The 26,297-nt window shown below is 34.4% G+C and overlaps 3 protein-coding genes and 1 pseudogene across 6 annotated transcripts; 3 read left to right on the forward strand and 1 right to left on the reverse strand.

Annotated features, from left to right (window-relative positions):
* On the forward strand, window positions 89-1,965 carry LOC108663578 (annotated as a pseudogene).
* On the forward strand, window positions 11,240-12,323 carry LOC18585771 (wound-induced protein 1). The gene has a single exon (XM_018128585.1). It carries the CDS (start codon window positions 11,535-11,537, stop codon window positions 11,904-11,906), a length of 372 nt encoding a protein of 123 aa, XP_017984074.1. The 5' UTR covers window positions 11,240-11,534; the 3' UTR covers window positions 11,907-12,323.
* On the reverse strand, window positions 16,957-18,762 carry LOC18585772 (protein LURP-one-related 14). 4 transcript variants are annotated; one of them, XM_007008770.2, is made up of 4 exons: window positions 18,627-18,762; window positions 17,789-18,166; window positions 17,488-17,712; window positions 16,957-17,331 (listed from the first exon to the last, which is right to left on the reverse strand). In XM_007008770.2, the coding sequence occupies exons 2-4, from the start codon at window positions 18,017-18,019 to the stop codon at window positions 17,203-17,205; spliced, it is 585 nt and encodes a 194-aa protein (XP_007008832.1). In that variant the 5' UTR covers window positions 18,020-18,166; window positions 18,627-18,762; the 3' UTR covers window positions 16,957-17,202. The 4 variants fall into 4 exon arrangements, with proteins under 4 accessions (XP_007008832.1, XP_017984191.1, XP_017984190.1 ...); XM_018128702.1 differs by having other exon boundaries at window positions 17,789-18,180; XM_018128701.1 differs by lacking the exon at window positions 18,627-18,762 and having other exon boundaries at window positions 17,789-18,335.
* On the forward strand, window positions 19,245-21,364 carry LOC18585773. Its single transcript, XM_007008771.2, has 3 exons — window positions 19,245-19,751; window positions 20,770-20,839; window positions 20,913-21,364. The coding sequence occupies exons 1-3, from the start codon at window positions 19,401-19,403 to the stop codon at window positions 20,963-20,965; spliced, it is 474 nt and encodes a 157-aa protein (XP_007008833.2). The 5' UTR covers window positions 19,245-19,400; the 3' UTR covers window positions 20,966-21,364.

Here is a 26,297-nt window from a genome sequence, read left to right on the forward strand (position 1 = left end):
ACTAAGCTATTCACACGATCATTTCACATCAAGAAAATCAAGAAAGACAAAAGCCCAAGTTCCAGAGTGCAATGATTTGAAATATCAAATGTCGAAGTCTCCAAGGGGCAGCCTCCGGTTTGTTGATCCAGGTGATGGCGTTTCTGGAGTCGCTCTCAATGATAAGGTTCAATGAATTTGCTCATAAGGAAGCTGCAAAGATGGTCGCGGCCTCCCTTATCGCCAAAACTTCCACAAGATTGGCATCCCCCACCCAGCTTTCTTGGAAAACATCAATTTAACCTCCCCTGATCGTTACGAAACAGAATTTAAAGGGCAGCAAGGAAAATTCAATCACACTTGCTTCAGTCTTCCAAGTTTGAATGGAAAATCAACTCACAATAATAGTTTGGTTGTAAGATTAGGAAAGGCTTAAAAGATGCAGAGATTGAATTCATCTAACACCATAACCAAGCATGCTGCATCCTTTCCCTTCTTCACCGTTCCAGACAACAAATGAGAGAATGTATGATAAATCTAATTTTAAGTGCTATAATTGTCAACAATTTGCTATTATTCTTGGGAGTGTCGTATCACTGGTAATGAGGTCGCAGACAGCTAATTTTGTTGGAGACAAAGACAAATTAATAGAGCTAAGTTTATTGCTATACTCAAGGATGATGAGAGAGATGACCATTTACACTACCTAGACAATTGTTCAGTACCACCTTTTTAGTTTGTAAAGATTTGTCCATGATGAGTTTCCAAATGAAACTCAAGCTGAGTGGCTTAGAGAAATATCAGATAATTTTGATGACCCTTTGCTATCTTCAGACAGAGAATATGGAAAAGATTTTCTTTGAAGTATTAACACACTACGGGGAGAAGTTAAAAATTTGATTGAGAAAGCTATCTAGACTAACTTTTCATCATCTGAACCTGATTGTCATTAGGAGGATGTAATACCCAACCCAAAAATACGATTACATTAGTATGTTTGCAAAATCCTATGTTTGAAAAATATATTTTATTGAAATTACTTATAAAATATTTAAGTTTATAATAAAATAGTTGTATATTAAGGACTTTTTAGAAAATAGAGTAGTTTTATTTTAATTGGAGTCAAATTACTTTATCACGTTAAAAAAAAAAACTTATATCTTATTAAATTTTAATATGGAGTGCTACTCCATATTAACTGTTTTGCTCAGTATGCCCTTTGTGGTCTGAACTTAGGATTCAGGAGATCTGAGCGACCTGCCATTGGAGTTGGAATATGTGTATCAGTTGCAATAGCTGCACGGGCGATGGCTGGTGTTTACACCATTGTTAGCCCTCTTGGGAAGGATTATGGTTCTGAAATGAATGAGGAAGCAAAGAAGCAGATTGATACTGGTGAAAGTAGGAGGCCAGAGCAGTAAAGGCGACAATCATTGGAGAAGAGATATTCATTTGCGTCTGGAGGTGAAGAAAGAATTGTTTAGAGTAGACCACTCTGGAATGGAGGGATCCTTGACTTTTGGGATGATATTTCTCTAGCTTATCTTTCTTCCTTTTGTAGCTTTTGTGTCTTTGGGTGGAATATGGAGAGACTTGGGATTGGGAACATGTATGTACAAATTGCAACTTTTCTCCTGTTTTGTATGGCTCCTTTCTGGGTTTTCAACTTGGCTGCTGTGAATATTGATAATGAGACTGTCAGAGAGGCTCTTAGTGTTTGGAATTGTTCTTTGTATGTTTGGTTTGCTATATGGTGGCTTCTGGAGGATTCAAATGAGAAAGAGATTAAATTTGCCAGCTTGTAGCTTCTGCTTTGGTCAACCAGCAGTTAATGATTGCACACTCTGGCTATTCTGTTGTTGGTGTGCTCTTGCTTAGGCAGCACGCACTTGGAATTCTTATGATATTGTAGAAGATTAGTTTATAGAAAAGCAAATGGACAATGGTAGCCAGCAGCTGATATCACCTTCACCTCGTGAAGATGGGATTGGGCAATTTAGTCCTAGCCCTAGTTCTTCACCTGGATACAATTCTAGCCCATCCAGGAGATTTTCAGCCAGTTCTTCAAGTCCTAGAATAGTTTCAAAGGAATATTATAGTCCAGAACGGCAGCTTTCTATGGTGAAAGAAGAGTCGTTTGTAAGTGGTAAAGATGAAACTATGATTCCACCCGGTCTATCATTGATACAGAGAGAGGCAACATAATTTGCAGAAGTTTTCATGCATCATTGTCATTGTATGATGAATTGATGTTCATGTAGACGGATGTTTTTGAGAGCATTGAAAATGGATTATATAATTTCACATTTTCTCATACTTTCTCATTTCTTTTCCTTTTTGGATGAACCTATGTAAAATTTACATTCAGGAGTACAACACCGTTATTCTGGAGTTATCTCTTTCTCAGCAGCATTAGTTTTCAGATGATATTGCAATTTTTGTTCACAATTCAGACTGCAACTTAATGTCTACCCTCAGCATTAGCTTTTTGAAGCAATCTATCTTAAAGGGCAATGTTCAAATTCTATGAAACTTTATACAGATCTGTGCATCTTATTGTTCTTTTGTTTTATTCATCCTCATATTGATCTGTTCAGTACCACCTTTTTAGTGTGTGAAGATTTTGTGCATGATGAGTTCCCAAACGAAACTCAAGCTGAGTAGCCTAGAGAAATATCAGATAATTTTGATGATCCTTTGCTATCTTCAGACACAGAATATTCAATAGATTTTCTCTGAAGCACTAACATACAACAGGAAGAAGTTGGGATTTGACTGAAAGCTATCTAGGCCTACTTTTCATTATCTGAACCTGATTGTTACTAGGAGGAAAAGATGGTTGAATGTGAAGGCCATGGAAATATAGTATGGTTTCCTGTTTCTGTGGTTTAGTCCCATCATATCTGCTGATTGTTCTTTACTGTCGATCTGTCCAAAATGACCCTATATGAAGCTAAGCAGATAAGGATTTGAGTAGGCGACTTCAAATTCTTAGGGACATACCTGCTCCTTCGTTGTTTTGGCCGGAACAAACCTGCTACTTCCAACAATGAAAATATACTCAAGAGTACAAAATTAACTACGAGGTTTTGTGTGTGTGTCTTGTGTCAGCAAAAGCAATTGTTATTGTCTAGTGAAGCACCATGCCGCTGACATATAAACATTTCCATTTTCATATTAAACAATTGCTTCGTTTGATTAGTTTAATGCCTTAATCATTAATTAGATATTATAAGGAGACATTTCACATCAAATTTATATTGGTTTACGCGTAGAGAAACCGGCACCCACACGCACATATGCATCAGTGCGGTCATGGAAACACATGATACTGTGCTGAGAGAGAAAGAGAGAACGATCAATTTTCTTCTGGCGATGGAGTGGGTTAGCTGGTCAGATGGTGACAAGGGCGCCATTAGCAGAGGCGTAGGGGAGGGGTGGGGGGGAGGGGGGGCAGTGGGCCCCCCTCAATAATTTTTGAATTTTTATAATTTATTTGTAATTTTAAAGAACTTAATAAATTCACCCCTCTAATAATTTTTAAATTTTTATAACTTGTATTTGTCTTCTGTAAATTTTATAATTTCGTCTCTACAAAAAGTTTAAATTTTTTTAATATATATATATATTTTTATGAAGTGTATAATTTTACTCCCGCATTAATTTTTTGTTTAGTGAAATATCACATAATAATTAATCAATAATTAATTTTAAATAGGGCTAAAATAAAATTAATTATATTTTTTAAAAATAATAATAATAAAACCAAGTACAATAGAATTATTTTCAAAATCTATTTATCCAAAACCTCACAACCATTACTTGCTCTTAGAAGTGAGCAAAACCAATCTAGATCAATTTTCCACCCAAATTAAATGTGATTTGAGTAAAACAATTAGGTTTAATTGGTCCATTCAATCAATTGGTCCAAAATGTTAGGTCTAATTTGTTTTTTTGTCGGTTCTCAATTTTAAAATTTTTTAACCAATTCACCTAAAAAATCAATTAGTTTTTTATATATTTATACATTTATATATTTATATATATTTTAATATATGTAATATTTTTTATATATATTAAGAAGAATTGATAGTAAACTTAAATAATAATATACTTAAAATATATTAAAATATTATATGTACATATACAAATCATAATCATAGCAATTTAATATTAGTTATATATTTTTATTTATAAATCTATATTAATATGAAATTACGAGTTATATGTTTTAAATAATATAACTTATGCTAATATTATAATATATGATAGTAAACATCTTACATATTAATATGTTATAATTATTTTATTTTAGTTATGTTTCATAATATAAAATTTTATAAATATATATCTATAATATATATAAAAGTAGGATATTTCAATTTTTTTCAATTGAGTCTTCAATTGAATGACAAGTGTCATTCAATTAGAACTCCTTTTTATTTTTTTGACCTTTAGGTTTCTATTGAATTAATTTTTTTTACACATTATGTCAAAGATAAGTTGTTTTTGACATTTGAAGGGTTTTTTTATGTTTTTTATTTTTATTTATTTTAATAAAAAATACTTAAAAATAATAATTTTTAACTTTTAATTCTTAGAAGATAGATTTATTTAATATTTTTTAATTATAATTTAATATTATTTTTATCTATATTCTCTTATTCTTCATAAACCTGAATTTATAGTATATAGATATCTCTTTTATACTTAAATGTTTAAATTTTAATAAATATTTATCCAATTCATTATATAAAAGTATGATAATTGATTGGATCAATTGATTGACATTTGTCATTTTTAATTAAATTAATTTTTTTACACCTTATGTCAAAACTACATTGTTTTTTTACATTTGAAGGGTTTTTTTTTCTTTTTTATTTTTATTTATTTTAGTAAAAAATATTTGAAAGCAATAATTTCTAACTTTTAATGCTTATAAGATATATTCATTTAATATTTATCAATTGTAATTTAATATTATTTTTCGTTTATATTCTCTTATTCTACATCAACCTGAATCTATAATATATAGACATATCTTTTGTATATAAATGTTTAAATTCTAATAAACATCCATCCAATTTATTTAACAAAATAAAAGAGTTAAAAAAGCCTACTCATTTTGCAATATACATGGCATACAATCATCATTGAATAAATAAATCAATTGAATTTGATAACCCTTAGTAATTCATTTTATATATAAAAAACATATAATATTAGAAATTACTAACTATTTTATATTGATAGAATCTTTATATTATACTGTTACCTTATATTCTACAATTGTTTATTTTAATCTGCTAATAGTATAGATTATATGCTTTCTCATTTCTTAATAGTTTATTATACATCTAATAATCTTTGATAGGATTATCGTATATTTTGGATAAATTCTGTTTTAAATAGAATAACTAATTGAGCCAATTGGTTGTCATTTTCAATCGAATTAATTTTTTTTACGTCTTATGTCTAAGCTGCGTTGTTTTTTTTACATTTGAAGGGTTTTTTTATTTTTATTTATTTCAGTAAAAAAATACTTGAAAACAATAATTTTTAATTTTTAATGTTTAGAATATAGATTCATTTAATATTTATTAATTATAATTTAATATTATTTTCTGTTTATACCCTCTTATTCTGTATGAACCTGAATCCATAATATTTACACATCTCTTTTGTATACGAATGTTTAAATTCTAATAAATATTCATCAAAATCATTGAACAAAATAAAAATCTTAAGAAGATTTATTCATTTCTTAATATACATAACATATAGTCATCATTAAACAAATAAATCAACTAAATTTGACAACCTTTAGTCATTCATTTTACATACAAAAGATATATTATTAAAAATTAGTAACTATTTTATATTGATATGATCTTTATATTATACGGTTACCTTATATTGTACAATTGTTTATCTTAATCTGTCAATAGTACATGTTATATACTCTCTCATTTCTTAATATTTTACTGTTTTATAATTATATATGTAAGTGCAAGTTTTCGGTAATTGAAACCAGAGCAAACAATTATTTTCAATTAATACCAGTTTATTTTTTCATTATCAGTAAAAATCGGATATTCATGCAGTTGACTAATATAATATTGTTTTCTTTGCAAACTCTTTTAAAGGTACCAAATTGAAATCCACTTTAACATAATTAATATTTTCTACGATTTTTTTCGTAGCGTAGTTATAGGCACCATCCTAGTATATATAATTGTAGAAATATATTATATATACATATATTTAATTTATATATAAGCATTACTATAACTTATAATAGACTTTATTCATATGATTACACATGATAACTTTATTAGTTATCACCTTAGATTTTATAATATATTGTTTATAATTAGTTATTATTTATACAAGCTTTGATATAAAACACTTTAAAATGTAATTTGTATTATTAATTATATATAATGTCATATATTATATATACATATATTTAATTTATACATAAGTATTACTACAAATTATAATAAACTTTATTTATATGATTACGCTTAATAACTTTATTAGTTATCATCTTAGATTTTATAACATATTGTTTATAATTAGTTATTATTTACATAAACTTTGATATAAAACATTAAAACATAAAAGTTATATCGTTAATTTCATATATATATATATATATATATAGATGAAGTTTATAAATTTTAATATTATAATTTGTTAAAAAAATAGTGATAAAATTTCGATCCACTGGTTCAAAACCGAACCAACCAAACTAATTTTATGTTTAGTTGGTTTGGTCTTTCTTTATATTTAGTTGGTTTTGATCGATTTTTTAAAAATAATTCGTCCATTTAGTCCTTAAGTATAGTGGACAAAACCATCCAATTCACCCCCATTGATCACCCTTACTTGCTCTCTTTTCTATTTACCAAATACTGTAGAAATAAAAAAAAAATTTTACACTTTTTTGCTTGTCAGCGTTCTTTGCGTAGAAAACTTTTAGTCAATAACTTAATTTTCATGTCATGATAATTGATAATTGGTAAGATTGGTTTATTTACTTATTCTATTTTTAACATTTTCAACTTTAAATTTTTTTATTTAATAATTTTTACTTGATGATTTTGATTTAGGATTTACCATCTTAGCTATATTTTGTTAAAAGTAATTCGATTAAACACCTAAGATTAGTTATTCCTTATTTATTTAAGGATTATTGATTGTTTTCCAACAAATTAGTTATGCATTTTTTTTGCTTATATTATTGTGAACAATTAAGTTTTTTATTCAGGAATTGCTTCCTCGTTGAATTGTTTATTAATATTGTATTTAATTTTTGTGATTAATTTTAAAGAATTGCTTCTCCATTGAATTATTTATTGATAGTTTTTAATATTTTTTAAGGGATTGCTTCCCATTGAGATTTTTGTTATTATATTTGTTAATATTTGCTTGTTGTCAAGTTTATTTAGAAACTGAAATTATTGTCATTATTAAATTATTTATGATTGCACTAGTTAATTCTTTTAAGTAAATTACTAAAATTGATTCCTTTGAATAATTTTCAAGATATATTTATATAATTTTCATATGAACTTTTTTTGCCTAAATTATATTATATTATTATCAAACATTGAATTTCTAATATGATTATTTAATTTATAAACATTGTTTTCGATTTTTCATTTTCCCTAAATGTAAAATCCTAACTCCGTCACTAGTCATAAAGTGTTCATGACAGTAGTTCCGTTTATATCAAATGCTTACGAGGTAGGCCTTCTTGTCATTTTGGTACTGATCGATTAGTTTCTCGGATAGGTCATAGTCATGGCCAGCATATTAAAGCTGTCTATATGCCAAGCAAAGCAGTGCCAGCTTGTTGCACCACCAGTTTTTGTTCCACCACCATGTTCTCTTGGCCAGAAAAAGAATTTGTATTCTGAAATATAGTACCGAATGAGGCAGAGGTTACAATCGAAAGGGCATACTTATTCTGCACTCAAAACTTTATAAAAAAGTCTGCTTCCTGATTCAATAAAAGAAAGAATTGATCTAATGATCTAACCGTGACATGATGCAACTTTCTCCTTCGGGAAAGATTTTGGTTTTATCTTGAGTTTGGGCACCAAGGTGGGGTGGTTGAAAAGATAAAAAAAAAAGGATGCAATTTTACTTACGTAATGCATCCAGGGAACTGAGTGGGAGGAAGGAAAAGGGAAAAGGGAAAAAGAAAAATCAGCTCCAAAAGAATTCTTGTAGCTGACACAACTCAGTTGTATTCTACCAGACCTGTTTATCAAAGAATTCAAGACTGAAGTCACAAACAGTTTCATATTGGAAATCAGCACCATGTCGTGTAGGAGGCCCCATTCTTTATGAAACAACCATATCTTTTCTCGTCAGTGACCTTAGTGGGACAATATTATGATTACATCATATATTATATTAACCCTGTTCCTTGATCACTGACAGACAATTTAGGTTGAGTCATTTGCATTTGCCTTTCGGTTTCTTTCTGCTCTGTCTTTCCAAAGGAAAGCGACATTCTACAAAGGTTTGTGTAAGAAACGGACGGTGGAAAAGGAGAAGTTGGTTTGCTATGTGGCACAATTTGGCAAGACAGACTGATGAAGATTATATCAGCCGAGTTAAAAGATTTATGAGTTGGTAATGGCAGATGCAGAAAGATGGCCTCAGGCCCCAAAGCATCCCCGAAAAGCCATTACCCCTAAGGCTTTTTTGCCCTTTTAAGGAAAGAAAGATGGCCTCGGACTTGCATACGATTGTCAAATCTGGGGATTCAACATAAATTCCTTTTCTGGCCATGACTTAGTAGCCTCTGCAAAGGGTTTGTGGGGACTATTTTATTAAGATCATTTCAAAAAGCTTAGGTTGATGCAATAGTTTATCAATGTCAATGTTCATTGGTTTGAATGGTAGGACGGTTGGAAGCTGATAAAAAGGGTTTAACTGATCTATTGATGATACTTAGTGCTTAACCATCATTAATGGTTGGAAGCAGGTCCAGTTTCCTAAGTGGGAAGTGGGGAAACTTTATCACGACAAGGGGATCGGCTTATCCAAAAAGCTTTCAATGCAGATTGAATTTCAAAATCATTTACTTGTGTGCAAGCATTGTTTTTGCCAATATGTAAAGTAGAATCCTATGTGTAAATCATTTTTGATGAGTGAATAAAACTATGGACAAAGCGATTCAACTATTCAGATTGAAATTGACTTCTGTTCTGGAAAGTTGGTTTGATAGATTTCTGCCTAACTTTTACATCATAGGATGGGATTCATTGAGTGGTTGAAATCTTTATGAGTTGACAATTTTTTCTCACTAGCTGGGTACTGAACTACTGATACAATAAATGCGGCAGCAGCAGTCTATGGTACCTACCTGATTTAGGTAGTTCAGGGTACTACTGAAACTTGAGTTAATACCATAGCATCCTCATGGCTCTCCATCAAAATCAAGGGAAAAAGAATGAAAAAGCTGTTGAGGGTACTGGATTGGATTTTATCCAAAATTAACCCTTTGCCAGCTCAAAAACACACATCTTTTCCCTTAGCTGACACCAATTCTGTAAACATGATTCATTACAGGCAAGAGCTCACTGATTTGATTTCCATGGGAAGTGTAGCTCCTTGAAATTGAAGTATCTATATCCAGCTAGCCCTCCGTGATCCTGACATAACATGGTAACTTAATTGTGGCATACTGATCACTTACTTTAATGTTCTATCTTTTTCTCCAACAACAGCTAGCTATAAGGGAAATTGACAAAATTGGTATTCTGATCCACTTCCACTGCTCAACTTGGAAGCCCGTCATTTCAATTTTTTAACTTCCAAAAACATTACCATCGTTTCCACTCTAGCTAGTGTTTTTCTGCAAAGCTGTTGGAGCCTGGCCTGCACTTTTTCCAAGTTTTCAACCTTAATCCTGTTCCTGCGGATGTGATTGGCGTAAGGGACAACTTAGGACCATGTCGAACTTGACAACTTGTGGACTGTGAGAGGCGTTTGATCTTTGATCAAATGGCCAAAGGAGAGGGGACCCTTTTTAGTACAATGATGATAGATGAGGAGGGCCTGTCTCCAAACCAGCACCAACTATTATTTACCAAGGGCCTGGTTTACCCTCCATTGTTCTTTTATTGTACAAGACAAAACTCACTTTGTCCTGGTCTTCGTAGGACTGGGGCCTAATGTTTGATTTCTAGATGTGACATTCAAATGTGACCTGCACTGTAAACAGCCATTGAATAGTAACTGATGGTCTTCAATTTCTATTCTTCCCCGGTTGCTAATAAATGAAAAGAAATTGTTTCAGATAAGATGACCACCATGAACAAAAAATCTTTTCACCTGTTACAAATGGTTTAAGAGAAGAGGTAGGATGATGAAGTGAGAAAAGAAAAGAAAAAAGGACTGGTTGAATCCTGATGGAAAACCAGTTGATGTGAAATGAAAGGAACTTCCCTATGTTGTAAGTTATTTCACTGATCCTTTAGATGCAAGAAAAACAAAGCAATGCTTTCAAGTGAAACAATGGAATCATTCTTTGCCATTGTTCTCCCTCATCTGCTGTAAAGTTCAACCACCGCCCCCCCCCCCGCCTTTTTCACTTTCAACTTTGATCTACAAAAGCACAGCATATGAATATCTTCACTAGGAAGCATATGACTAATTTTCTGTGTCATAAGATCAAAGGAAGGAAAATCCAATTGGGTTTGGAAGAGTTTTCCAAAAGTAGACATAACATTAATGAAAAGAACAAACCAATAAATTCCATTGAGTTTGAGCATGGCAGCTGCTTATCACCCCAACGTTGATAACTTAAGAGATTAGAACAAACTTTCACCCTTTTGTTAGCCCAAATCCATAACTTAACAAAGAGTGATTAGGAAATTAAAAGTTCTTTAATCGAGCAATTAACTACTATTTAACTGGGGTCAAAAGAGTTGGCTTGACCAGAATTCCTGACTGCTCACCTGTCCTCACCCCCACCTAGCCTGGTAGGAAAGAAACTGATATGCATCCTCAATTGGGCCCCACTCATCCATATGGGCACTGAAATCCTGCCACGTAGCCCACACCTACACTTCATCTACTTTCTTACTTCCAAATACCCCTACAATTTTATCAGAATGACTGAAAAGCCCATACCTTCATCCACAGGATTGGCTTAAAGTTGACACTGAGAGATAGAAACGGATGTAGAGAATCAAAGCCAGGTTGATGACTTCCTGTATAAAGCCGCGTCTCATCCTCACATAAGGCCTTCACCAGTTCCTTTTGGTTTTTCCCTCTCCAATTTCTTCCTCAAGAAACCTCTCTCTCAGAAACCATCGTTTCTTGTTCTTTCCTTGCTTTCTAGCTTTCCAGGCGTTCTCTTTCAAGAACTGGCTAACACACAGGAAAAAATTCTGGAGGAAACCAACAAGAACCAAGAGGTGGTTCTTGCCTTCTATGAGGCCTTAAAGACTCGAGACGTCGAGACTGTTCACCAAATCCTTGCTCCTGACCTTGAGTGGTGGTTCCATGGCCCTCCCACCCACCAGTTTATGATGCGCCTTCTCACTGGAGCTTCATCAGACGACTCTTTCCATTTCGAGGTTGATCCTCTTTCTGTCACCACCTTTGGGTACACCGTCATCGTTGAAGGCTGTGATCACAGCCGCTCAATCTCCTGGGTTCACGCCTGGACTGTTACTGATGGGATAATCACCCAAGTGAGGGAGTACTTCAACACTTCTCTCACTGTCACCCGCCTTGGAAACTCACACCAATCTCCACCGTCACCATCATCACCATCCTCTCCTTCTGCTCCTTCATCAACGGCTGAGATAACCCCTGTGCATTGCCCTTCCGTCTGGGAGAGCAGCTTTTCCAACCGGGTTGGAAAGTCTGTGCCGGGTCTCGTCCTGGCAATTTAGTCATTTCCAATACCCTCCCTCTGTGATCAGGCGCAGCCCTGAGTAGGGCACATACAATTATACAATAAATAAAAGAAACAGGAGGGTGTGTGCGTGTCAGGTCCTTACTGGTGTCCTACTTGCGGATGGGCTGAAGTACTGTTCAGACACAGAGATGTGAGTTCCTTAAGGTGTCCCGTCTGTTTCCACATTCCACCAAGTTTTACTTTAGTCGTGTTATCTGTTCCTTTATTTGTTTTGTTGTTGGAGAGTGTGAATTTGTATTTTGTTCTCTCTTTTTTTTTTTCCCAATGTATTTGCCAGAGTGTTTGGAGATCTGTGGATCCCACATGGGAAGACCTAGTTGTTCCCATCCTACTCTCTTTGTTGTAAGGTGTACCAGTTGTGGAATAAAAGTGTGCTACTCTCATTTTCTTACTTTTCCCCTTACTTATTTGCATACTTTTAGGAAAAAGAAAATTCAACAATGGTGACTGTTCAAGCACATGATTTGCATGATATCAAAATTAAGTTTGACCTATTCATAAATTAGGTTAATCACATCACTTAACATGCAGTCAGGATTAAATTTGGTAACGGTTAATTTATTGATGTATAAATCAACAACAGTAACTATTTAAAAGCATGGATAGACTTTAAATGTAATAAGATCATAGTCTTATTAGTAATTTATGACAAAATTAAACTTGACCCTACTTGACTGAACTCAAGAGTTTTCCAACAAGAAGCAACAAATTCAACGAATTCATAAGGGATAAGGTGGGACTTGGAGTTCTAGACTCTTCTGTTGCTGGCCTATTTTGCATAGGGTTTTGGCCTTTTAAGAGGCTATTATTGTAAACAAGCTGTAAAAAAGTCTTAATCTTTGACTCCACATTTCCTACCTACCAGATAAACCTCTACATTTCCTCTCTAGCAGAATCCAATTTGCTCATATTGTTGACAAAAACCAGTTAATTATTTGATGTGAAAGACCAATTTGGCAGCAATAACTACCTACTATAGTGCAAGCAATAAATAGGGCCTAGTGATATCAACATGGATAAAGAAAAGAGTTCTTGCTTATTAATTACATGTAGTAACCATTTTCATCTGATCAATCAAAGGAGCATGTTATCAGATATTGAAATGAGATTGCTTATTTGCATGTAATTATGCATTGACAAAAGTGTTTTTTGCTATAAAGGTCATCACTGCATTTCAACCATAGGCTTTTCCATCTTGTAGTTAAGTTTTGACTTCCGAGCCACCCCAACCCCCACCGCCCACCGCCCTCCCCGGCCTCAGCTACCTCCCCTCCCACAAAGAAAAGGGTTTCCAGTGAGGAAAACCCAAAGCAAAACGCACGTGGGAAAGAGAAAGAATTTACTTTACTTCGAGATAGATGGATCATTCTCCCCAAGGAAACAGGGGGGCAGAGAGCAGTCGGCACTTTTGTCTGTCTTGGCATTTTCTAATCATGAGGTGCTGGTGGAGATGATGTAAAGACACGTGTACGATGATGCATATCTCTAACAGCTCATTGTTGCATGCATTGGCTTTGATGGCAAAGGACCTGAACCTTGTGATCTAATCATGCAACTTTGGACTGTTGTCTGAATTTTTTTTCAGACTAATTTGTGATAACATGAAAATGAGTGGCCATGGTGACATATAGCAGCTCGATACTCTGCTCTCTGTCTGATTGCATGAACCTCAGAGAATCTCTTGAAACAATTGCAGAATGTCTCCCACGAATTCAACATTTCTTTACTTATATAAATCAATTTTTAATGACTTATAATTAAAACCCAACATTTCTTGATACATTTCTCAACCTTCTTCACCAAAAAAAAGGTAAATTTCTCAACAATTTGTACATTGACTCACCTATTTTAACTAAAAGCATTAGATTTTATTATCATAAATATATGTCAAGAAAATTAAAATTTTCATTTGATTTTAAATTTTATAATTATTAGTTTATACAACAAAAAGAAATAGTTAATGTCACATGATAGGCAACAAAACAGATCAGATAAGATCAATGAGAGCTATCTAAGAACTTGATGTGATAATATCCCATGAATAATATTCAATACCACAAGCATACGCCGAAAGGAATGAAATATGAATATATCCCATTCTATCATCAAGAACTTCAACTCTCAATTTTTTAAATGGCACATCCAATTTTCAATTTGATATTGGCAATGGAGATTGAGATGTCCAATTTTCTTTTCTCTTCCCGTTGTTTAAAGAAACCCAAAACCCCATATGCTTAAAAAATTATTTATTATAATAGTATACTAAAAAAAAAATCTAATCTTAATCGAGTCGTATAATGTAAAATATTTAATTATAAAGTACTCATTACCGTCTCATTTTAAGTTTTTTTTGTTTTTTCGGGTTTAATTGTTGCATTCTTTTGTTGTTGTTATTTTCAATTGATGGGTACCTGACTGAGGTTGAGAAGAATAATGATCAAGTTGTGGTATATTGTTGACCTTTTCTTGGCTTAGTTGTATTTAATTTAATTCAAGAGAGGAAAACAAGGAAACAATGAAGCTCGATTGGGAAAGCCGGCTAATCAACAATTCAATGGTTTTCCAGGATCTAAATTTGGAACTTATTCCATTATCAGTGAAAGATTCCTTGAACTTGTTGTGTCCCAAATTTCACATGTCTATATCAACCAAAGCAAAAAGAAACAGGAAATGAAAACTCTGCAGAAGAAGGTGGGGAATGCTGGCCCAAGCTGATGGTTGTCCCCAGGAACAAACTATGCATAAAGAAATAATATAAAATAAAGCATATGATTCCCCCATATATGCTGTATCTGCATTTCCTAAAGTTTATACCCCAAATATGCCTTGTCTTTCCCCCTCATCACCTACTATTGATTTCTTTCTTAAATTTAAGGATTAATTAAAGCCTTTGTCATGTAAAAGAAGACAGAAAACAAGTAGGTACAAAAGGAAGAATCATCTGTGTTTTAATTAAATTTAATATAATACACTCCTTTTGTCTCATTTTCTTTATCTATTTTTTCTTTATTAAAAAAATCAAACATTTGTATTATAAAAATATTAACAAATTTTAATATAAAATATATCAAAATCAAAGTTTTTATCTTCATTTTTGTGAAAAATAAAGAAAAAAATATACATTCAAAGACGAACGGAATATATATTTTATATAATTGTTTTGATAGGAGTGAAATGAAGAGCTTGAAGACTAGTATGGAAGGGAATATATAAGTGGTGAGGATCACTAAATGTTCATATACCCGATCAAGAATATAAAATTTTGTAGCAATTAGACTATGATTTGAGATTTTTTGAGGACCTGTTCAATCACTTCATATTTGGGTTCCTTCCTTCCACTTTTGTTGAACAAATTAATGGGGAAATTATGGACTATCGTAAGAACAAGGACAGGCACAAAAATGGTTTATTGTTAGAATAAAAGGAGGATATTTTGTTGTTTCTTTGCATCTAATTTCCATCCTAATCTTATCATGTCATTTTCTACGAATCATCTGCCATATTTAATCTGTTATTTTCTATGGAATTAGCTATAAAATTTTCTTGATTAGTTATTCTCTTACATCTACACGGAAATTGATTAAACCTTATACCGTGGTTGTATTAATTTTGGAACATGTTGCAAATCCTTGTCATTCATGGCTGTAATGTTAAGAAGTTAGCATTTACTTACAAGACAGGTTAAGGGAAAAGTTGGAGCAAATATTGGAAATAGTTTTTTTATATCGACTACTTGTCTTCGAAATTATGTATGAGAGTTGAAGTAGTCCAACTTGAGGTTGAGTGTTTGAATGACTAAACCTTAAAAAATGGGGAAGAACAGAACCCGAATTCCTGGTTTTTTTTTTTAATTGACAAATTGTACATGTTTTGACAGTAGTGAAGACAACGTGTTGGAAATGTTTTCAATATCATATTCCTGAAACCCTGAAACAAGTTACAACCATTGGAAAAGTTCAGACATTTTCCATGAGTTGCACAGCATGAAGCCATAGACCAGGAAGAGAGACAGAGAGAAAGTGGGAACAAAAAGGGTTCAATACGACAGTAGCTTGATTGAATCCAAGTGCATGGAAAAGAATCTGACAAAAGCCCAAGTTGAGAATGTTCATATTAAGCACCAAACTGAGAACTTGTTCTCTGGTGCCAAACCAGAATTTGCAAATGCTGTTTTGTGCCCACTGAAAAGTATATATCCTTCCATTTTCACTGTTCCATTGGCCCCCAAGGAATGCGTCTGCCATTTTTTGCTTGCTGATTTCAAAGGGAACACAGTAGCCCGAAAGAGGTTAAAATCCAATCCATATTGTATATATTGCTTGTGGTCAGAACTGTTGCTGCTGGAAAGTCTAGAACTAATCGAAAGGTAGAAAGAAAGATTCTTTAGCTAATCGCTTTCATTTATGGGTCCTGGTTTAGATTGATTGATTGAAAATGGCAACCTCAGTGCACCCGGTAAATGGGTTAATCTTGACAAGGCAATTGCCTAATGGACCAAGGCCTATGTATATGTTCTGTAGATATCAGTATCATGGTGGATAGGATTTTGTTTATGAACTTTGGTAATGGGAGTATCAGATATTGTGATGCCAGTCCCTGATGCTTCTGCATCAAAATTATGCTGTATACATGTTTAGAATTTTGATTCGTTTAATTAATCTTGTCGTTTTCATATTTTTTTACATGATACGATTTGTTAGGTTTACAAGTTACCCTTGCACTTTATTGATGGAATTTGATAAAAAGGCATCAGATAATGTAATCCTGGTCCCTGTATGCTTATTCTGCATCAAAGTTTTGCTTCCATATGTGGACACAAAAGCTTGACGGGATTTGCAAGAATGCATAGTTCAAGAAAGTTGAGTTGAATCAGTTCCATTCATGTTTCTAAGCAAAGGTTTTCAATGGGAAAGCCAGCCTGTTTTAACCTGTTTTGCATAGGCCGATTGAACATCTAGCCCAATTTGCTAAGTCCTAGGTGTTAGCCTGCTGAGATTTCCAGACATCAAATGAGTCACAGTTCATGAAGCAAACAAAAGATCCGACCCAAATGACTGACATTAGGGCAAATGACAGACAAAGAAATAAAAAAAATTGCATCCTAGATTTGTGTAACTGGTCAGGAATATTATACACTTCAATCTAAGTTTGATCTCCTTTCTGCGGGTGTGCATGTGCAAGGGAAGTATGCTGTTCTGGTATTCATTACAGCAGAAGATGATTCATACAAGCTTGGGAGGAGAAAAAACCAAAAGCTTTAGACTGAAGTATTATGCATTGTCATTCTCGTGCATAATTACCACCAAAGCTACAATGAAGGCGTAGTCCACCTCTGGATACACTTTCACCTTGAAACTTTCTTTGCCCTTGCAGCTCCCCCATGTGAAATTGTGGCTAACCTGTACATTCATATGACATTGGATCAAAGGAATTAAGAAAAAGGAAACAAAAGAAGAAATGTCACATTGGTTTATATTTGTCCGACATTTTCAGGAATTCCAAGGAAATTCTGCCGCTAATGCCAAATCAAACACATCAGAAAGAGCTTGGTATACCTCTGCAATGATTGAATTGCCTCTCCGAACTTTGAAAGAAAGGGAAGCAAAACTTCCAGTTACACGGAAATCGCGGCCATCGTCCTTATAGCTGCTTGCTAAGCAAACATCAAGCTTGTTTTTGATCTGGAGAGCATTGGATCTTTGCACGCAGCAGATAAAATGGTCCTTTTCCGAGCTTTCACCTTGATGAACTACCCATTGCTGTTTCCAGGATAATGCCTGCTGGATTTCCAGAAACTCCTATCACTATTACTATCCAGGATAATGGTTCCTTTCTGAGGGCAAAATGTTTGCATACCTTTTCGCGCATGGTGATGACAGGCAAACCAGCAGGATCCTTCATGACCCTTTTCCTCTGGAAGTTCCAGACACCGCCATCGACTTGAAGGAGAACGTTCCCGGTTGCATCAAACACATCGTAGTGTGCATTAGAAAACGATTGTATTTTCCTCTTGACAAGGAGCTCCATCGTGTAAGGGACACAGAATCGATCCCCGACAACCTTGATGATCTGATCATCACTTGCCATTCTGAAATCAAATTCAGACTATTGATCGATGCTGATATACTCTTGAAAACCAGATCTCAGGTACTTGGCCTTCTGCTTTATCAAGCAGACAAAAAAGAAGATTCAAACAGGGACCCCCTTGGAGGCTGGCAGCCCTTTTTGCATTTCCTGGAAATGAAGCTCTTTGAATATGGGAAACGCGGCAGCAATGTCAAGACAGATTTTTACTTTATTTTAATACTAGCAAAAGGGGTCAAACTAGAAAACCTATCCTTTAAGTAATACTATAATTGAATCCTTTTGGAAGAACAAGAAGAAGCAAAGCAGATGGAAACAGAATTTCAGAAAGTATGAAAAAAGATGTCTAATATGCTAAACATCTGTACAAAGACATCTTTCAAAACTTTTGACCTTAGAATTTAAAATCAATGAAATGTCATCATCCAATAGACCCCATTAATTTGAAAATTGACAAATTGATAGCTCATAAAAATTATGTACAAACCGAAAAAGAGAGCTCCATTGAGCTGTTTTCTTTCATAAATTGACACCCTTTAATGTGGAAAACAAGGGGTTTGTGTTTAATTGACAAAGCTGAAGGGAGATACAAACTAAAACAATGACATACCTTTAACAGAGAACAGGGGTTTTAAGGGTCAAACAGCACCATGAATGCAGGCTAATTTGACCTTCAGTTGTTGAATAAAACTCAAGGAAAAAAAGGACAAAGATGGGGGGAAGGGGAGGATTGGGAGAAGTATTATTTTTGTACAAGAAACAAAATTTTGGTGCCTGTTTTGTCCTGAATTTTGAAGGACAAATTGTTCTTAATGACAGCTAAAGATTCTAATTTTGAGTATCTAAAAATGCTTAATTTTTTTTTTGTTTTTCCTAACGAACATTGCTTGTTTTTTGAGGAAATAAGTTGTTCTCTTAATTGATTTGTCATGATTTACACTAAATCCATACCATAAACAGATTAACCATTGTAACCTGAAACCCCAAATTTGCTTAACATCTAAAATTGCTTAGACAAAATGTTCTGACCACTTGATCACATTCATATGTTCATAACTTAAAATTGGAATGTCCTTTTTGTAATTTAATATCGTAAAATAGAAAATAAACTAAAATATTGAAAAAAAAAGGCTAATTTGCAAAAATGAATAAATCTAAATGCATTTGGTACTTTCACTGTAAGATCTAAGGCCTATCCAAAAAGGACACCGTCGCCATGAAAACAAGATAAAATAATAAGAAGCATCAAATAATCCAAACAAATGCACTAAAAAATGTAAACCCATTTCTCTGCCTTTTTCCTTTCTTAATTTATCAAAAAGAATTTTAAAAAATAGTTCTGAATTGAAAGAAGGAAAATAAAAGAGAACTCTGTCTCTGTTTTATGGGAAGATCAATTCTTTGTACAACCAAAGGTCAAGACTTTGCGAAAGCGGTCCCATCAGACAAACTTCACAGGCCAAAACACGTAAAACCCACATCGAGAAACCGAGTGGCTTGCCAAGAAAAGGCGAGTTTGCCTGGGGTACGAGTTGACTCGGAGCTAGTCAAGCAGAAGGAGATGGATAGCTGGGGTGACCGGGATCGAATTCCGCTGGCTCAGGTGGTTTCTGACTTGGTAAAAGGATGGTTTCAAGACGCTCTCAAGGAGGCTAAGGCTGGTGATACCAATATGCAAGTCCTTGTTGGACAGATGTATTGCAGTGGCTTTGGTGTTCCTAAAGATGTCCAAAAGGTACCCTTTTTTTTCTTCTTTTATCCACGTAAATTTTAATTATGGAATCAATTATTTTTTATTGGTATTGTAGATGCTTGAAAAGGGCTAATCTGATTCATTTTTGTAGCTTTTCATGTTGGTATAACTCTGTCTTGCTGTTCTTTGTTTTGTTGGGACTTTTATTTGATTTCATTTCCGTTTGTGGTGTGGTTGTAATCATAAAGATGGTTTAAAAGGGGCTAATTTGATTCATTTTGGTTGATTCTCATGTCGGAATAATTTATCCCGTTTTCTGTACTTTCTAGGGACTCTTCAGTTTTATGATGTGTGTTTATCATCAGAATCCTTGCATGTTTTACTCATTTTGCTTTTCATTTAATTGTTGAGAAGAGTGGGCGTTTGGATTTCAGATCCCTTTCTCTTTTTTGGTATTTCTACTGCGGGAAGAGCTACTTCACTTAATGGAATATTCATTGAAATCTGAACTTTATAAGCCCCACATGTTGTTTTTATCTCTTGCACTTCTCTCCAAAGAATACGTGCTTGATGTTTCAGGGCAATTCCTGTGTTGGTGGATGATACCTGAGAGGTCTCCATCCTTTTTTCAATTCTTTTTTTGAACCACAATGCCAGAGATTTCAGCTTAAATTTTTGGAAAATCAGTTACAACACAATCTAATGGCCAAAAATATGGCAACCATTGTTTGCTTGAAATACTGGTTAACCTTGAAATGACATCTCTTTGAGGTACATATTAATGTTCCTTCAACTCATAAACTACAGAATATTTCAATAAGTTTACTATTGACACTAGAGAAACTCAGTGACTTTGTTACAATCTAAGTTAGCACAAACCCATTGCCCCTATTGGGCGAATTGGGAGGATTTTAAATTTCAATTCTTAATTTGCTACTAGATTACTCTTCCTTGTTGCCAGTTATTGTTACTTATTTCTTGGTTGTATCATGTATATATGATACCCTTTGTGAACTTCAGAATCCTGACTGTATTAGTTAATCATTTCTTCGGAAATCAGGGGCTTGCTTGGATTGGTAAAGCTTCAAGGAGCCGTTCTTCAGTTTGGAAAGTTAGTGATAAGCATCCAGGTACAGACTTTGTCTCTCGTAGACTAGGCTCATTAACTGCTTTCGGAATTGATCTTTCTTGGCTTTCCTTCAGGTTACAACGCAAGTGACTCAGACTCTGATGAATTGAAGGGTGATGCAAAATAAGGTCAAACTGGTGTTCCTTTCAAAATTATCAATGAATATGCAAGTCGTTTCCAGTCATTGGACAACTAACAAATTGTTAGTTGTTTCTCTGTTTATTGTTACTTACCTCATTGATGGTATTATCAGCTATAATTATGATAGTTATCTTGATTATGATCCCTGTTATGGATCCTTAAATTACCCAATCTTTGTGCCTCACTCGATTATTTTTAGGTTACTTTTGAGATTTCTGATTACAGGTCTATCACTTGTATTTGTGTAACTTGCATATAAAGTCCTGTGGCCTGCCTTTTGATGTATTAAATTGGCCAGTGATCTTTGGTAATGACTTGTCAAGATCTTCCTTTTTCTCCACTGAAAAGAAGGTAAAATGATTAGAATTTCAAGTTGAGTGCTGTATGTGGGGAATACTGTTGATTGATTGTTAATATGCTTCTTTGCTTCCTCATTTGGAATTAGTAGTTTTCCCAAATAGCATGCCATTCTGGATGAATTAGTTTCTAAAATTTATTAAGCATAAAATAGTAGTTAATTGTTGTTTGCTATACATATCCAGAAGTGGTTGATATTTTTCTTTGGTTTTTCTTTTTTTTTTTTTATAAGCCATTGGAATTTTATTGGATAGAGAGGTTAACATCGAACTGTAAGCCTCAAAACCCACAGTTTATTGCAAATATCTAAAGAATCACTGGAAAAAAAAATATTAGGAGACAGAATTGCTAAAAACTGTATCTAACAAACTCTATAAATCACATGCTACTAGACTTCTAAGTCTATCTATCCTCTCGGCTGTCTTTCCTCCAATCAAATGGTTTTCTGGATTTGGTGATGACCTATTTGGTTAGCGCAAGCTTCCTTTTTTGACTGTATTACATATATCAGTTAGATTTATGAATTCTTAACTGAACTATAAAAATGAAAAAAAATGTTATTTGTCTATTTACAATTGCAAGTTCAAGGCGATCATCATACACAACATGTAAGTTTTTGCATTAGCATTAGTTCTTACACAAAAATGTCACCACAGTACACGTTTGTCTCGTAGTGTCTAACGATCTATATCATACATGAGTACTCTCAAGTGCTTCCCATGCAAGCTTGATCAATTCCCCTTTTGTTTCTTTTCCATAGGACATTGCATTTTCTGGTATGTCGAGACCTCTATTCAATTTCAATAACATCAGCCTATATGTTCAAGAAATAGGAAAATTAAACTCGTATAAGCAGATAATAAACAAATAAGATTATCTCAATCAGAGTTTATACTTTCGAATCAAGATTTCCTTGTTTTCATAATTTACGAACTTGATGAAAAATAAGTATTAGAAATCGTTGGTCGTTCACTAAGATGGAAGCAATCGAGAATTATAAGAAATAAATTAACCTGTGAGGAAGGCAATGTATGAGGCAGTAGAGAAGTTAAGCCTAATGTTTGAAGACAACAAAGGGTTGCCAGTAATGGAATTTGCCAAGCTTGACGAAGTGATGAAGGAGAAGGCACTAGTTGAGGTAGTGCTCAGGTATGGTCTCTATGGGTTTCCTGTTATTTTCTTATGAAGCTACTAACATGGAATGTCAGAGGCCTTGGTAGAATTGAGAAATGTAGGGCTGTGAAAAAATTGGTGAATTGTTTAAAACCAGTTGTAGTTATGTTGCAAGAGTTGAAGTTGAAAAAGGTTAACAGTAGAACCTTCAACGCATTAAGAGGAAGAGGCAGATATAAAAGATTTGCAGTCGAGTTGGATGGCGCATCTGGGAGTATTATTACAATGTGGCAAGAAAATTTTTTTAAGTTTGAAAATAGTGTTGTCTATTGCAGGAGTTACATCTTAATTAATGGTAGAATAAATGAAGGGGATGTGGAATGTGGTTTTGGCAATGTTTGTGCTCTCGTTGAGGAAAGGTAGAAGGCAAAATTATGGGTGCAATTGACAGGGGGGTTAAGGGGAACTGAGAGGCTGTGGTGTTTCGGGGGAGATTTTAATGCAGTATTGATTGAAGAAGAGAGATGAGGAGCTATTGATTGGGAACTGAGAGGCCGTGGTGTTTGGTTGAGAGAATAATATTGATTCGGAACCAAAGCCGTTTCGATTCTTTAGCTATTGGAATGATGAAGATGGTTTTAAAGAGATTTTCTCAAAGGCTTGGGATGCGAGTCATAGTAAACATGGGAGCAAGGGTGACTTATGGTGGAGGCCAAGATTGATCAAACCAGCCATTAAGGAATGGCAGTCAGTAAATGGGGAAATCGTCAGTAGAAAATTAAGGAGCTTGAAGGGGATATTCAGAGGAAAATGCAAGAGTGGCAGAATAATGCAGAAAATGGAGCAGTTAGAGGAGAGATCATTAAAATGAGAGCTACTCTTTGGACATTTTATAGAGTTGAGGAAAGATTATGGCACCAAAAATCGAGGGTGAAGTGGTTCCTTAGAGGGGGATAGAAATACCAAATCCTTTCATGCTGTTGCTTCTGGTAAGAGGAGGAGGAGCTACATTGATCGAATAATAGTGAATATTTCTGTGGTTGTTGAACCCATAGATATTAAAGAGGAAGTAGTTCGGCACTTTAAGAACCTTTACAGTAGTAGATTGGTGGCCAAACTTAGATATTGGCATGTGGATGTCACCTCTTTATTTGAGCATTTCGCACTGTTGTTAAAGGATTTATGTTTAGAGGAAGAGGTGAAGGAAGCTATATTTAATTGTGATGGAAACAAGGCTCCAAGGCCAGACGGGTTTAACTTCAATTTTTTCAAAGCACAGTGGCTGACGATTAAAGGGGAGGTGATGGCTTTCTTGGAGAAACTCTATGAGACGGGTTCTTTTTATAATAGAATTAACTCTTCGTTCGTTTACCTTTATTCCTAAATGTAAAAATCTCACAGCTCTCAATAAATACAGACCCATTAGTTTGGTAAGGATTTTTTGTAAGGTGGTTGCTAAAGTCTTGGCAAATGGATTTAGATTGGTGATAGGAAAAATGGTGGGTCCAAACCAATTTGCTTTCACTAAAGGTCGGTAAGTCACAAATTGCGCACTCATTGTGGACAATCTCCAAAGGAGTAGAGAGAGAGAGAGAGGTGTGTTTTTTAAAGTGGACTTTGAAAAGGTTTATGATAGTGTGGATTGAAATTTCTTTAAGTTTGTGATGAGGAAGGTGGGGTTTCAAGAGAGGTGGAGAAAATGGATTATGTCATGTATCACTTCAATTGCTGTTTCAGTTTTAGTGAATGGGTCACCCACTAAACAAGTTATATTGAGATGTGGCCTAAGACAAGGCTGTTCGCTATCCTTGTTTCTCTTTAACATGGTAACAAAAGCTTTTAGTACCCTCATCAATAAGGCAATTGCACTATGGATGTGTAAAGAGGTTGAAGTGAGAAATAGTGATCTTGTTATCTATCATCTCCAATTTGAGGATGATATCATGATTTTAAAAAAATCGGTGTTTGATAGTGTCTTTAATATCTAAAATTTGAAAAGTTTCCAAATTATTTTCAGATTTAAAATTAATTTTTCGAAAGAGTAGTTTATACGAAATCAAAGTTGGGGATTTAATGGAGACTTGGTTTACTAGAATTTCGTGCCTTGTTGGTTCTTTACCATCGACTTTTTTAGACCTCCCGTTGAGGGCTAGGCACCTTTTTAAGGGTGTTTGGCGGCTTGATGATTGAAAGATTTGAAGCTAGACTTGCCAGTTTGAGTTCTAATCTGTTGTTAGGGGGGAGAATTACTTTGATTAATTATGTTCTTGTCAACATATAGGTGTACTTCATGTCACTATTTGAGATGCCTAAAGGAGTCAAGGAGGAATTGGATAGGATCCAAAGGTGGTTCTTGTGGGGATGCTCGAAGGAGATTGGGATACAGTTTGCAAACCTAGAGACTGTAGGGGACTTGGTTTAGTTGATCTCTGGATGAAGAATAGAGCTCTATTGAATAAATGGATTTGAAGGTATAGTGAGAAAAGAGATAGTCTATGGAGGTCAGTCATCATTGCCAAAAACTGGGGAGATAATATAAGTTTGATTCCATATGACCCCGGGTGGTAGATGTCCATCTACCATTTGGAAAAATATTATTTGTTCATTAACCCCATTAGAAAGTCTTTATTTTTTTTGTATCTACAGGAATTGGCTACTTAGTTGAGAATGGGGCTTGTGCACACTTTTGGGAGGACGATCGGATAGAGGGCATCATCTTTAAAACTGCCTTCCCCGCATTTTCACTTTAGCCGTAAATAAAATCGACAAAGTTAGTGAGTTTGGATCTTAGGTAAATAATGAATGGCAATGGAGTGTGAAGCTTAGGCAAAGAGTCTTTGATTGGGAAACTATGGTGTGGGAGCAATTTAATGGTTGTTTGAAAGATTTTTCTCTTGCTCATAACATTGACGACAAATTAATATGGAAACATACTCCAAGTGGGCAGTACAACCCAAGCTCTTTCTATGAAGTGGTGCTAAGCAACAATAAGGCGAATGGTGCCCTTTGGAAGAATGTTTGGGCGAGGTTGACCCCTCAAAGGTTGAGGCCCTTGTGTGGCAAATCATTAATGGTCGAGCGGCAGTTAAAGAGGAACTAGTTAAATAGAATCTTATATGCAAGGAAGCGGCCATATGTGTTTCATGCAACAAGGAAATAGAGTCAGTTAACCACCTTTTCGTTACTTGTATGGAGGGTGTGGCGTAGGTCGTGTGGAGAATGGGAAATTATAGGCTGTATCCTCGGGGATGTGAAGTTTTTTTTTTTTTTTTGTGGCATGGAACTCATATAGTGTTGAAATGATTAAAAGAAAAGTGTGAAGACTGTCTTTCTTCACAATAGCTTGGTCTATTTGGCTTTTAAGAAATGAAGTGGTCTTCGATGGGAAAATTTGGGATGCTGCCAAGATTTTTGACATTATTAAAACAAGATTAGCTTGATGGGTCAAATCCAAGTGGCCAAGTGAAAAGGGATCTATTTCGGACATTGCCAATGCTTCACAAGTGGCTTGTGTGACAACCATAAAAAAGTCGATCAAGAGTGCTATTTTGTGGGAGAATCCGCCTAAGGGATGGCTCAAGTTCAACATGGATAGGTCTGCATGAGGCTGCTCAGGTCAACTAGGGATTGGAGGTGTGCTATGGAATGATTTAGGATAGGTGAAGCTTATTTTCTCGAAGAAGGTAAGTTGGGGTGCTGCGAACCTTGCTAAAGTTATGGCTATAAGAGAGGCCATGATCATCTTCGCAGCTTCTTCTTGGACTAACCTTGCTGGTATTATTCTTGAAATGGACTCTAGGAATACAGTTACTTGGATAACCAAAATAGAGGCTACTCCATAAAGGTCG

The sequence above is a fragment of the Theobroma cacao genome, chromosome 10 (genome assembly GCF_000208745.1).
Source record: "Theobroma cacao cultivar B97-61/B2 chromosome 10, Criollo_cocoa_genome_V2, whole genome shotgun sequence".
Classification (NCBI taxonomy): Eukaryota; Viridiplantae; Streptophyta; class Magnoliopsida; order Malvales; family Malvaceae; genus Theobroma; species Theobroma cacao.

Excerpts from the sequence above, each read along its gene's own strand:
- LOC18585771 (XM_018128585.1), top strand. The coding sequence starts at position 11,535 with ATGATGCGCCTTCTCACTGGAGCTTCATCAGACGACTCTTTCCATTTC.
- LOC18585772 (XM_007008770.2), bottom strand. The coding sequence starts at position 18,019 with ATGGCAAGTGATGATCAGATCATCAAGGTTGTCGGGGATCGATTCTGT. Across the intron at positions 17,713-17,788 it reads TCATCACCATGCGCGAAAAG|CAGGCATTATCCTGGAAACA; the intron begins GTATGCAAACAT and ends CTGGAAATCCAG. Across the intron at positions 17,332-17,487 it reads GCAATTCAATCATTGCAGAG|GTTAGCCACAATTTCACATG; the intron begins GTATACCAAGCT and ends ATGAATGTACAG.
- LOC18585773 (XM_007008771.2), top strand. The coding sequence starts at position 19,401 with ATGGGAAGATCAATTCTTTGTACAACCAAAGGTCAAGACTTTGCGAAA. Across the intron at positions 19,752-20,769 it reads TTCCTAAAGATGTCCAAAAG|GGGCTTGCTTGGATTGGTAA; the intron begins GTACCCTTTTTT and ends TTCGGAAATCAG. Across the intron at positions 20,840-20,912 it reads AGTTAGTGATAAGCATCCAG|GTTACAACGCAAGTGACTCA; the intron begins GTACAGACTTTG and ends GCTTTCCTTCAG.